At 41.2% G+C, this 13,777-nt stretch overlaps 1 protein-coding gene across 1 annotated transcript; it reads left to right on the top strand.

The window, feature by feature from the left end:
• The first annotated feature begins 12,246 nt into the window (after nucleotides 1–12,246).
• IFNB1 (interferon beta 1) lies at nucleotides 12,247–12,795 on the top strand. The gene has a single exon (XM_025887920.1). It carries the CDS (start codon nucleotides 12,247–12,249, stop codon nucleotides 12,793–12,795), a length of 549 nt encoding a protein of 182 aa, XP_025743705.1.
• The last annotated feature ends 982 nt before the right edge of the window (nucleotides 12,796–13,777 follow it).

The following is a 13,777-nucleotide window of genomic DNA, read 5'->3' as shown; positions in this document are numbered from 1 at the left end:
TTGTGAGATTTAGCCTTGTTTATACATATAATTGTGGCTCTTCACTTTAGTTATTTATGATCCTATCATATGCATTGACTACAATATATTTATCCATATGACTTTTAAGGGATATTTCAGATGTTTCTAGTTTGGTACTATTATGTGTAGTGCTGTAATGAACATTCTTGTGCATATATTCTGATGCATATCTGTATGATTTGTTCTCTGGGGTAATTCCTGAAAGTAGACTTACTGGGCCATAGGCCGTGCATATTTTCAGCATTGCTAGATAATGCCATAATGTTTTCCAAAGTAGTTGGACAAATTTACACACTCAACGGCAGTGGATGAGAGTCTTTGTTGATTTATATAATTATCACACTTGGTATTTCCAGTCCTTTAATTTTTTTTAAAGATTTATTTATTTATTTTGAGAGAGTGAGAATGAGAGAGAGAGGGTACATGAGAGGGGGGAGGGTCAGAGGGAGAAGCAGGCTCCTCGCTGAGCAGGGAGCCCGATGTGGGACTCGATCCCGGGACTCCAGGATCATGACCTGAGCTGAAGGCAGTCGCTTAACCGACTGAGCCACCCAGGCACCCCTTTAATTTTTTTATATGCATCCAATGTTTGTTTATCGAAAAATCAATAAAAAAAACTTTTAGGCATAGTATTTACAAAGTCGTCCAGATACAAAATCAAAATGAGTAACTTCCACATATATGTGTGTGCGCATATATATATGAAAATGTAATGAGTTAGTCCCATTCAAGATTAGAAAATGTAAAGAAAAATATCTTGTTCATAACTGCAACAAAAATAAAGATTAAATACATTGGTGTAAGAAAGAATGTGTAAGACATAGAATCCAGCCAACAGTAAAACCTTATTGAAAGACATTTTGAAAATAGCCAATAAAATGGCAAAATTCACCATTCTTCTTCATGAAGTGATTAATAAATATTTGCTGAATAAATATTTTTTTTAATTTTTTTTAAAGATTTTATTTATTTGAGAGAGAGAGAATGAGAGAGAGCGCACATGAGAGGGGGGAGGGTCAGAGGAAGAAGCAGACTCCCTTCTGAGCAAGGAGCCCAATGCGGGACTCGATCCTGGGACTCCAGGATCATGACCTGAGCTGAAGGCAGTTGCTTAACCAACTGAGCCACCCAGGCATCCGCTGAATAAATATTTATTCAATAAATGAATGTGTGTTTCTCCAGAGGAGGCTGGCGTTAGCGGCCTCCTGCTGCAGAGTCTGATTTTCCTTCTTAATGATACAGCTCACTCCACCTCATGCTTAAATATCCTTTTCTCACCTACAAAAACAGCAAGTGAGAGAAATTGCTTAATCCTCATTGGTGATCAAGGTGAAAAAAATCAGTCTCAATTTAAGAGAAAAGACTATGTAATGTTTTTCATTGGTTGCTGGCCATCTAATTTGAATCAAAGATGTAGTTATAGACTCATATTTAGAAGCCAAGAGAAAGATGAAGATAACTTTCCCTGTCAGTGCTCTGTTTTATTTTTTTAATCAAAGTCCAAAGTTTATTCAGATTTCCTTATTTTTTACCTAATGTTCTTTTTCTGTTCTAGGATCTCATTCAGATGCCACATTACATTTAATTGTCACGTTAGCTTAGGTTCCTCCTGGCCATGACAATTTCTCAGTGGTAGACTTTATGATATTGTCAGTGGTATCATTTTTAAAGTTTCATTTCCCAATTTTGTTGCTAGTATAAAAAGAGGTGATTGCTTTGTAATATTGAGCTTATGCTCAGTGATGTGACTCATTGTTTATCTGTAGATTCTTTTGTACTTTGTTGAAGATAACGAAGTAACATATTTGAGACAGCGAGAGATTTGAACAGGCACCTCACACAGAAAATATTCAAGTGGCCAATAAACATGAAAATGTGCTGAACCTTATTAATAACCAGGGAATACAAATTAAAACCATAATGAGATATCACTACACACCACTAGCATGGCGAAAATTAGGAAGACGGCCAACATTGGGTGTTGGCAAGAGTGTGATGCAAATGTACTTACTTTCCGTACACAGAGAGTGAGGATGTAAATTGGTGCAAATATTTGGGAAATATATTTGATATTATCTGTTAGATCTGAACATATGCATATTCTATGACCCGGTTACTTCATCCTATGCATATACCCAAAGAAATGCGTACCATTGTGCTCCAAAAGATACATACACGGGTTTTCATAGCAGAATTAATTATAATGACAAAAAAACTCAGGAAGAAAAATACCGAAATGTTCATCAGTAGTGGAAAGGATAAAACACTGTGGCATTTCTAAGTAGGTATGACACATTTGTGCGAATTAAAGAGCTATAACTGCCACAGCAACATCCGTGAATCTCACAGACATACTATTGAGTGAAAGAAGTCATTTATATAAAGTTTAAAACCTGGCAGGATACAGGGAGCTCAAAGGCAGTAGTGACAGGGGCGGGGGGCGGGGTGGGAGAGAAATAATGATCAGGAGGAGACAAGGGGGGATTTCTGTCCTGTGGGTAATGCGTCTGCCTTCACTTAGTTTGGTGTTACAAAGGTGGGCAGAAGATTTTATTTTATAATAATTTGTTGAGCTGTATACTTAAGATTTGTGCATGATTTTCTGTGTATATTGTATAATTTTTTTTTCAAAAGGAGGAATGGGGAATTTTCACTTTTACCTATCAAGGTATCTTCCTGTCAACTTTGCTGCACCTTCCAGGTTATCACTGAAAGGGTTCTGGGGTGCTTAATTTCTCTTCTTCCACTGTTTGGGCACTTACTGTTAACTTATCACCTTGTGCAACTTACCTTCTTTTATAGGACCCTTTTCCTTGAAAAAAGAGTTGAAGAGATGATTAGACAGCTGTAATTTTGATTTCTAGATACATATCTGTCCTGCATAGGTAATTAATTGAATCAAAAAGAGGAAGAACCTCTTCCTGTTTGTGAGGTTTATAGAAAAGCTCCAGGGGCAGCTGGGTGGCTCAGTTGGGTCCAACTCCTGATTTCCGCTGAGGTCATGATCTCAGGGTTGTGACATCCAGCCCTGCGTGGGGGGCTCCGTGTTCGTCGGGGAGTCAGCTTCACCCTACCCCTCTGCCCCTCCCGCTGCACGTGCGCTCTCTTGCTCTCTCAAATAAATAGATAAATCTTAAAAAGGAAAGCAGTTCCAAATTTAAATGATGATTTCAAATGGCTAGAAACACCATGCAAGTTTTGCTTTCTAAATGTCATCGTGCCTCTCTGGAAAGCCTCACTAACCAGAAGAAACCGGTACAGGGGCGGGAAAGTCGTTGTCTGCACCACAGAAAGTTGGTGGGAGAAACTGCAAAAAAACGATCTCCACACGGGGCTGACGTGAAAAATGGCTTCAAATCAGAGAGGAAAAGCTGATGGAAAGGGCTGGTGCGTTAATCCTTGCAACGGAGGTATAACGGTCGGCCACTCTAAGACGTAGCTATCCCCGATAGAGGCAAGGTTGCCTGATTTTTTCTGGTTCCTGTGATAAAACTCTAATAAGTTGGAGGAAATGAAGCGAGAATAAAAGGCCGTGTCTTACAAAGGAAGAAACTTTAACCCATTCATGGGGTAGACGCCTGCTACCACCTTTCGCAGATCCTGGGAAGAAGGGGTAGAGAGAAGCTTCATGAAGGCGACTGGAAGTGAGGACCAGACGAGGGAGCACCTCATGAACACAACAGCAGGAACTGGGCAGAGGACAAAGGGAAGAAATCAGGGGGGAAAAAAAAGAATCCCCTTTTCTTCCAGTCCCTTGTATGGCTTTATTTTCCACCTCCACAGCCATGAGAGCCTCTGGGCAGGGCCTCCTTGCTCTCCGGGCCGCTTCACCGCCAATATTTCTGCTGATTCTTCTGCCCAGGACAAAACTCCAGTCTCCTGTCTGCCCAAAGATCTCTAGAATTAAAGACACATGCTACCCTCCGGCATTCAGGAGCCTCCACGATACATCCTGAGCTCATTTTTCCACCTTCAGTCCCCTTGACTCAGAACAGGTAGCCTTGTCCAGAACTTGAAGCTTCTTCTCTTGCTCCTTCCACATTTGTCCATTCTCCTGGCCCCGTTGGGGCGGCCAACCCCTCCAACCTCCAGCTGTGCTGGCTGTTGTGACAGGCACTTACCACAAGGGGCCTGTTGAGAACGCCACGAGTCCAAATTGAGCTGTACTATGTAAAAATGTGCATCATGTTTTGAGGACAGTATGAAAAAGAAGAATGGAACTATCTCGATTTCATATTATGTGTCAAAATGATACTACTTCGATATATTATGTTAAATAAATATACTATTAAAATTAACTTTACCTTTTTCAATTAGCAATAAATGTTTCTTTTTACTCTTTTAATGTGGCTACTAGAAAATCTTATTTCTTTTAACTGTCAAAGATTTTTTTTTTAAGATTTTATTTATTTATTTGACAGAGAGACACAGTGCCAGAGGGAACACAAGCAGGGGGAGTGGGAGAGGGAGAAGCAGACTCCCCGCTGAGCAGGGAGCCTGATGAGGGGCTCGATCCCAGGACCCTGGGATCATGACCTGAGCAGAAGGCAGACGCTTAACGGCTGAGCCACCCAGGCGCCCCAGTGTCGAAGATTTTTATATCTCAAATTATCTTCGTCAGGATTCCATAGAATGTACTTTATTTTTTAAAAGATTTAATTCATTTATTCATGAGAATGAGAGAGGGAGATAGAAGGAGAAGCAGGCTCCCTGCTGAGCAGGGAGCCCAATGCGGGACTCATCCCAGGACCCTGAGCTGAAGGCAGACGCTTCACCGACTGAGCCACTCAGGCGCCCTAGAAAATTCTAAATTGCAGATGTGGTTTGCATTATACTTCTTCTTTTTATTTATTTATTTTTTAAGATCTTATTTATTTGTTTGACAGAGAGAGACACAGCGAGAGAGGGAACACAAGCAGGGGGAGTGGGAGAGGGAGAAGCAGGCCTCCCACTGAGCAGGGAGCCCGACGCGGGGCTCGATCCCAGGACCCCGGGATCATGACCTGAGCCGAAGGCAGATGCCCAACGCCTGAGCCACCCAGGCGCCCCTGCATTATACTTCTATTGGAAAGCGTTGATCTAGAATGCCCTCTACCCTAGCACCTTCACTACGATCATCACCCACCGCTTGCCTCCCTATCCTCCCCATCAGCTGTAATTCCTTTGTCCTTTGAGTGCCACCGTCGCCACCACGGTTGGCACCCTGTACATATCTGAAGGTACTGGCTGTTGTCTACTCCACCATATTTTAACTGTGGTATATGGAAAGAGCGCAGGTTTGAATGCAGTCCACTCGCCTGATTAGCTGTGCGTATCTTGAGTACATTATTTAACCCTCTTTGAGCCTCAGTCTCCTCCTCTGTAAAATGGGAGTAATGGTAACCCATCTCCAGTGTTTACTGTGAGGATTATGCAGAGAATGACACACAGCAACTGCTCGGTCTGTGGTGACTAATCCTACTACCGCTACTACCACCACTATGATTTTAGATTATGCTCTCTCTGATCACAGAGGATCAGAGGCCGTTGGATGTGGGCCGGATGAGGAGGCCCTCTGCCACACCTGAGGAGCTCAGCTCTACCTGAGTGTGCAAGTCACCCTGGAGGGGCAGGCCCCAGTGACCAGACTCCTTGGATGACCTCCATCCCGTGACTACACTGGACCATCTCTAGGCTGACTGATCCCTGTGACTCCTTGCATTGGCCTTTGTGCTGGGAGCCATGGATGATGCCAGTCTAATCCAGAGATACTTTTCAAAAAGCAGAAACCCTGAAGAATGACCCAGTGATGGACAGCACTGGGCATTTGAAAGTGGAACAGCTGTGGGATGATTTTGCTTTTACCAAAACTCGTTGTGTTGTGAAGAACGCAGGAGATGGTGGGGGTTCTGTTCCGAGCTGGCATGTGAGGGTCAAAAGGCTGGAGAGAATGAAACCAGGGCAGAACAATGAGAAAGCCTGGGGCTGACTGGCTCTTTCTTAGTGTAGATTATTCCATAATGAAAGAACATACTCACTGGTGAAAAATTGGAAAGCCACACAAAGAAAAAAAGAAAAACTACCACCCTTTGTTACACAGTCCAACATAACCACCATCACAATGTTGGTATATTTCTGTTATTAATTTTTTTCTCTACATACTTTTACATAGCTGTGTTGTATGTACACTTCTATATTCTCCTTTTAGTATAAGTGGGTACTTTTTATTTTCTAATGACACAGTAACAGCTGTTTATTACAGAAAAGTTTTAAATGTGAGTAAAATGAAAGTTAAAAATTTAGTAACATTTATATTAAATTCTTTTAAACAAATAAAATGCACTAAATTATGAGAATGCCTAACGGTTCTATTCCCCAGATATCTTTTTTTTTTTAAGATTTACTTATTTATTTATTTGTCAGAGAGACACAGCGAGAGAGGGAACACGAGCAGGGGGAGTGGCAGAGGGAGAAGCAGGCTCCCCGCTGAGCAGGGAGCCCCATGCAGGGGCTCGATCCCAGGACCCTGGGACCATGACCTGAGCCGAAGGCAGACGCTTAACTGACTGAGCCACCCAGGCGCCCCTCCAGATATCTTCTGATCAAGGGGAAAAACATACATACAGACGGTTCTAAGGTAAAAAGTGAAAAGGGAAAGAAATTTCTGTTCTACATCCTCGTCCCTATTAGCATTCTCCCCTGTGGTAACCACTAATAACAGATGAGTAAATGTGCCCAGCAAAAAAAATTATATGCGTGTATCAGCATATTTTGTATAGCTCTCTATTAATTTGTAAAACAAATGATAATACCATATCCATTATTATATGTATTACTCTTTTCACTAAATATATCTGGAATATAGGTCCATATCAGCAGATCTTCCTTTTTAATGGCTACATGGTATTCCATTTTGGTCTACCATGGTATTACTTAATCAATTCCCCAGTGATGGATATTTGATTTGTCTTTATACTGTGGCAGTAATGCAATGAACATTCATATGTGTTCATATATTATATTCACACAAATATACACATACACTTCTGCAGGAATATCCTTAGGTAAATTCCTAGCAGTGGTGTTGCAAGTTAAAGGGACAGTTCCATAGCTTGAAATTTTACATTTTGAAATATACTGCCAATTGCCATGTGGTCTGCCCTTGTGAGCTAGCTTGGGCTTTCTCACAGCATGGCAGACTCAGGGCAGTAAGTTCACTTATGTAGTGGCCAATGGCTTCAAGAGCAAGAATTTCAGCTAACAAGGTAGACATTGTATTGTCTTTCTTGACTCAGCCTCAGAAATTATACAACATTGTTTCTACCACAGAATTCTGCCCAGATTCCAAAGGAAGGACACAGACCCTACCTCTTGACAGATAGAGTCAAAGTCACGCTGTAGATTTTCTCGTGGGATGGGAGATATTGCTCTGGCTACTTTTGAAAGAACAACCTTCCCCATTCTCCAAATGTTTGCATAAATTTGTACTTCCATTGAGTGTATATTAGACTACCCATTTCCCCATGCCCTTTGCAAATCTTACTGGTGAAAAATGATTGCCTCGTTACTAGTTTGATTTGCGTTTCTTAGTAACATTTGAACAGATTTTCATATCTTTTATTGGCCCTTTATATTTCTTTTCCTATATATAAACTTTTCTATTTGATAGCTTTCTATTCATTTTAAGGGCTGCTTGCCTGTGAATAAAGTGATCCCTTTCTCACTACATTATAACAATGTTTTTGATGTTGCTCTTCCTCTTTTCTTTCTTTTTTTATGCTCTTCCTCTTTGACTTTGTTTTTTTGTCATTGAAATTTATAACTTGTTTCTAGTCATATTTATCATTATTTTCTGTTAGAGTTCCCGGGTTTTATATCTTGCTGAGAAAATGTTTTAAACGTTTTTTAAAAAATACCCAAGTTTTCTTCTAGATTTTGGTCATTTTAGCCTCTAATCTGTTCCATACAATGTTTATGGACTATATAATATTGTACCATCCTTGGTTTCCTGAAAATAACTCCCTTTGGCCAATAGACACTATTTTTTATGTACTATTGGATTCTCGTTGCTAATATTTTCCCCCAGATTAAAGTTTTTCACCAGTGCCAGATTTCCCCTAAACTTCTCGTTACTTGTGACTCTATTTTAGTCTGCAAAATTTAGTTTTTCTCTTATTTCTGATTATTCCCTACATATATTAATTTATTTCTCGGTTTGTCTAATTCTGATTTATAGTGGTTTGTATCATTTATATCATATGATACATACATATGTATCATATATATCACCCATATAGCACTGGGTGTTATACACAAACTCCTTTGGTAACACTGTATTAAAATTTGTATCTGTTTTGTGTGCATGCATTCCTGGTATATTTTCATTATCTATACAGATATGATTTACTCCTCATCCACTTGTTTCTAATAATAACTTTGTCTGAGTCTCAATCTTAATGCTATTCTGTTACTGGATTTTATAGGCGCTTAATTTTCCTAAACGTCTAGATGGGGTTTGCTAGTTTCTCTAACGTCACAGAGCTCCCTCTTCTGTTGCTTTTGTTGAAGTGCTCGAAAACATGGCAGCTTGCTTTCTGAGTGGCCCATTCCCAAACTGGTCTGACCGGTCTGGTTATCCCTTTCCTTGAGTCTGTTGTTTCGTTCCTGCTCAAATCTTTCTCTCTCTCTCTCTCTCTCTCTGTCCTACTCAAATTTGATTACACTTCTAGCAGTTTCTCCTCAGTGTAGGGCCCTTTCCCAAAGGGGAGCTGTGCCTGGTTGGTCTGAAAATTACGTGTATCCTCGACTATTCCAGTGCCTTTCAGAATCTACTGAGGCTCTCACCAGCTACTGATTTGGGCAAAATCCCTTCCAGTTTCAACTGTTGTTCCCAAATCATCCCGGATGGCTTTCCAGTAACTACATCTTGGTTATATTAGGGTTCTCAGTTGTTTTTCCCTGCTTTCTGCCACACAGATGGTGCTACCGGACAGGTCTTGTGGCATTTGGTGGTTATTCCTCATCTGTGGTTCATGTCAACCAGTTTTATGTCAATGGGGTTTTGGTGTCTATCTAGTAGCAGTGTGTGTTTTTACATGGGAACTGAGGGATATTCAAAACTATACTACCACCTCTGTCATCCTCCTGGAATCTCGTCCCCCTATTTTTGGATTGTTTGCTACATCTTTATACCTCTACATCCTCTTCATTTGTTTGAATGAATACCACTGGTATCTTTCCCACTCCCCCAATTTAGGAGGAAAGATAAGTTGCTTCCTCCCCACTCCATTAGGAAGGCATCGCACCAACACAGTTCAAGCATGGGTAATTTTTTTAGGAACACCTCAGACATCACCAAAAGATACTCTCCTGAGGATAGCTGATTACATACAGCCAATTAAGAATAAAGAATAGGAATGGAGGAATATTTGGGAGATATGTTGAGCATACTGTAAAGATCAGGAGACAGGAAACTTATTGATGAGGGGAAACCTAAAGCTCACAGTTGCTCCTGGTTTATAAATCCACATTTACCCAGCTACTTCCAGCCTCTACTTTAATTTGTTACAATAGAAGTAACGTCCCCTAGCAGGAGGGGAAGAATGAAGGGGGGGAAATCGGAGAGGGAGACGAACCATGAGAGACGATGGACTCTGAAAAACAAACTGAGGGTTCTAGAGGGGAGGGGGGTGGGGGGATGGGTTAGCCTGGTGATGGGTATTAAAGAGGACACGTTCTACGTGGAACACTGGGTGTTATGCACAAACAATGAATCATGGAACACTGCATCAAAAACTAATGATGTAATGTATGGTGATTAATGTAACAATAAAAAATTAAAGAAAAAAAAAGAAGTAACGTCCCTGTGCATTAAGCATATGTAGAAATCACCATAACCCACAGAACTGATGCAGCTATCTGTAAAATGATGGAGAATTTCTTCAAGCGTTTGAGTCCACTGCTGTCAGGAAATGAGAGATTTCACATAAATGAATTCATTCTCCACCACTACCTCCCTGGTCTAAAATTTTCATAAATCCCCTAACTGTTCTGCCTGCATCCATTCTGTACTCCTTCTATTACTTATTGCTTACAGTAGAGAAGAGTACTTTTTTTCTCCCAGAACCTAATCAAGTTATTCCACCTTGCCTAAAACCTTTCCATGGCTTCGGGCGCCTGGGTGGCTCAGATGGTTAAGCGTCTGCCTTCGGCTCAGGTCATGATCCCGGAGTCCTGGGATCAAGTCCCGCATCGGGCTCCCTGCTCCTTGGGAGCCTGCTTCTCCCTCTGCCTTTCTCTCTCTCTGCCTCTCTCTCTCTCTGTCTCTCATGAATAAATAAATAAAATCTTTAAAAAAAAAAAAAAAACCTTTCCATGGCTTCTACTGCTCTTAGGATTAAAACAAAACAAAACAAAACAACAACAACAACAAAAACCCGCAAAACTTCTTAGCCAAACTCTGTGCTATCTGGCTTCCACGTGCCCTCTGGCCTCATCTCAGACCATTCCCTGACCAGTCTCTGACTGGAAGGTCACACTGGCCTTTGGTCAAGTTCTTTGCCCTTACCATGCATCTTCCCAGCTCAGGGCCTTTGCACATGCAGCTCCCCCTGATCTTCCTTTTGATTGCCACTCCACTGTCAGTATCTCAGGACAGTCTTCTCTGACCTCTCCTACTACATATATCCCTATATGATAGGAAGTCACGGTACCATGAACCTCTCCTCTGTAACATTGTCACCCTTGCATTTTACTTTTGTGTAATTCTCTGATTAATGTTCTTCTCCCCTAATTCATTGTACAATCCGTGAGAAGGAGGATTATAACCTGTAGCAGCTCAGCCGCGTTCTTTGCACTCAGTGGGGTTTTGGTAAATTCAGATTGAAAGATAATGCAAGGTTTTCTGAAAACTTAAAAGTTATTACTTTAAATATCATAATTATTATAAATTTATTTTGTATTAAAGCCTTCCTGTCTATATAAGCAGGATGTAAAAATCATAATTTGATTTTTTACTGATTCTTCTCTTATTAAATTCAGTTATTGGGGCGCCTGGGTGGCTCAGTCGTTAAGCGTCTGCCTTGGGCTCAGGTCATGATTCCAGCGTCCTGGGATCGAGCCCCTCATTGGGCTCCCTGCTCCGTGTCGGGCTCCCTGCTCCACGGGAAGGCTGCTTCTCCCTCTCCCGCTCCCCCTGCTTGTGTTCCTGCTCTCGCTGTCTCTCTCTCTGTCAAATAATAAATAAAATCTTTTTAAAAAATTCAGTTATTATACTCTAGCAAAAAAAAAAAAAGCGTTAGAAATACTGAGATAGTATCCTGTGTCAACAGTAACATCCTCTGATTGCTTGACTTTTTTCCTCCCATTTTCCCTCTAGACCTCTAAGTTGTTGTTAGCACGAGAACGGAAAATCAGATGTTTATTATTTGTTAGAACTGTGTACAAAATAAGTGTACTCTGACCCTCAATAATAATTACATAAGACACTATAAGGGGAGCCACGAACTGTTACGCACAGCTCACATTGCTTAGAGATATTGCTTAGTCCATAGTTTTCAGTAATATTCTGGATTGTTGAGATCACCAGATAAAACCATAAATAAGACTAATAAAGCTATGTGATGTCTTGCTATATGTGGGTGACGTCCTACAAAAAATACCCAGATCAACTTAGTTTTACCACTATTCTGTTTTACAGAGGGGAAAAAAAAGATAGGTGTCTTTTTTAAATCATAAACTGCATATGTTTATTGTTTTGTGATAGTGTAATTGGGAATTAAACCTAATTCTTTTGAAAAAGAAAACTTGCACACAAAGACCCCCCCCCCCCAGAAAAAAACCCCACCTCATAATACTAAAAAAGAAAAAGAAAAAGTCTTTGCCAAGTGAAAGAATCCTATAATGGTCAAGTTCTAAATGATCGGGCTTACTTTTTCTCTTTAGTAATTGGGAATTCATTGAAATTATGCAAAACATTAGAAATCCTCACAATTTCTATATCTTTTCCCCCAATGCATATAAAATAAAGTAGGACCTTAAAGAAAACGGATTTAAGAATCTACTACTAATTTAAATGACATAGGAAAACTGAAAGGGAGAACTGAAAGTGGGAAATTCCATTCAAAGAGAGGACAATCCTGTATATATAGGCCACGCTCATGGAAGAAGGGCATTCACACTGCAAACTCTTGAAGCCTTGGCTTCAGCACCTAGACAGTGGCAGGCAAGATTCTTCCTCTTTTCATCATGACCAGCAGGTGCATCCTCCAAGCCGCACTCCTGGTGTATTTCTCCACCACGGTTCTTGCCATGAACTACGACTTGCTTCAATTCCAACTAAGCAGCAGCAGTGTGGAGTGCCAGGAGCTCCTTCTGCAGTTGAATGGAACTTCTAAAGATTGCCTCAAGGACAGAATGAACTTCAAGATCCCTGAGGAAATCAAGAAATCCCAACAGTTCCAGAAGGAGGACATCATATTGATCACCCTTGAGATGTTCGGGAAGACCTTTGATATCTTCAGGAGAAATCTCTCGAGCACAGGATGGAATGAGACCATTGTTGAGGACCTCCTTGCGACACTCCACAGGCAGAAGAAACATCTGGAGGGCATCATGGAGGAGGGAAACTTCACCCGGGACCACAGGACCCTTCTGCACCTGAAGAGATACTATCTAAGGATTGTGCAGTACCTGAAGGCCAAGAAGTACAGCACCTGTGCATGGACAATAGTGCAAGCAGAAATCCTCAGGGGCTTTTTCTTCCTTGATAAACTGACAGATTATCTCTTAAGCTGAAGATCTCTCAGCCTGTGCCTCTGGGAATGGACGATGTTGACAAGGATCTCAGGCATTCTTCAACTCGCAGAGGCTCTGTAAGTGACTGACAGCCAATGTACTGTATTTGAAAGGACAAAGACTTTAAATTTTTTAAATTAATTTATGCATTATTTTTCTACTTAAACTTTCACCCAAGGAAATAAATTTTTTTATACAACAGAAGTCAACATAGCGGTTTTAATTTCAAGTTGATTTCATTAGCACCGTATTAAAAATTACAGAGCACCTACTAGATGTTCTTTGTAAAATGTGTCTGCAAAATTGTATAGGTTCTGGCCTCTGCCTTCAGGGAATTTAAAATCCAAAGAAGCCATGTGGAATACATAAGATGATCGATGATAAGGGAAGGTGAACCTTTCAGGGGAATAAATGTGACCTCAGCCTCTTCAGAATTAAAATGGAAGAGGCAGGCAGGTGGCTCTGGAATTAGGACAAGGGGTTCTACTGCTTCGACTCTGCTCCTACCCTGTGCCCTCAGGCTCTCTGACCCTAAGGTTAGCATTTGACTGGCTATCAGGGCAACTAGAGGAATATTTCAGCTCTTGTATTTGCCCTGAACTCCTTCCTGTTATTTGCAGGATGCTCTGCTTGCCCCTCTCCCCAACCCTGCAGGATTTTAAAATATTCATGTGCCCCCCTAAGCTAAAGGTGAGAAGTCCCAGGCACGCCTGTGACAGTGTTAAGGAGCATTCCCTCTATTGTACTCTTCCTGGACAGCTAAAATGTATGGGTGTCTCCGTGGAGTTGGGGGTCTCTGTCTGCTTCCAGGGCACAAACACCATAGGGAGAAAGAACTCTGCTTCCGATCTCTGCTCTCTGGCCAGGTTTGCTCCCCATTTTGTCAGAAAAGCAAGTTTGCTCCTGGTTCCCTGCTGTCCTGTTCATCCGGAATCCCATTACCTGCTTTTCCTGATGCTCTGCACCTCTGAACCGCACACCC

The sequence above is a fragment of the Callorhinus ursinus genome, unplaced genomic scaffold, assembly GCF_003265705.2.
Source record: "Callorhinus ursinus isolate GAN/ISIS: 27379988/994484 unplaced genomic scaffold, GSC_fseal_2.0 scaffold39, whole genome shotgun sequence".
Taxonomy (NCBI): domain Eukaryota; kingdom Metazoa; phylum Chordata; class Mammalia; order Carnivora; family Otariidae; genus Callorhinus; species Callorhinus ursinus.
Note: the sequence above shows the minus strand (reverse complement) of the source record. Positions and strands in the feature narration are given on the sequence as shown.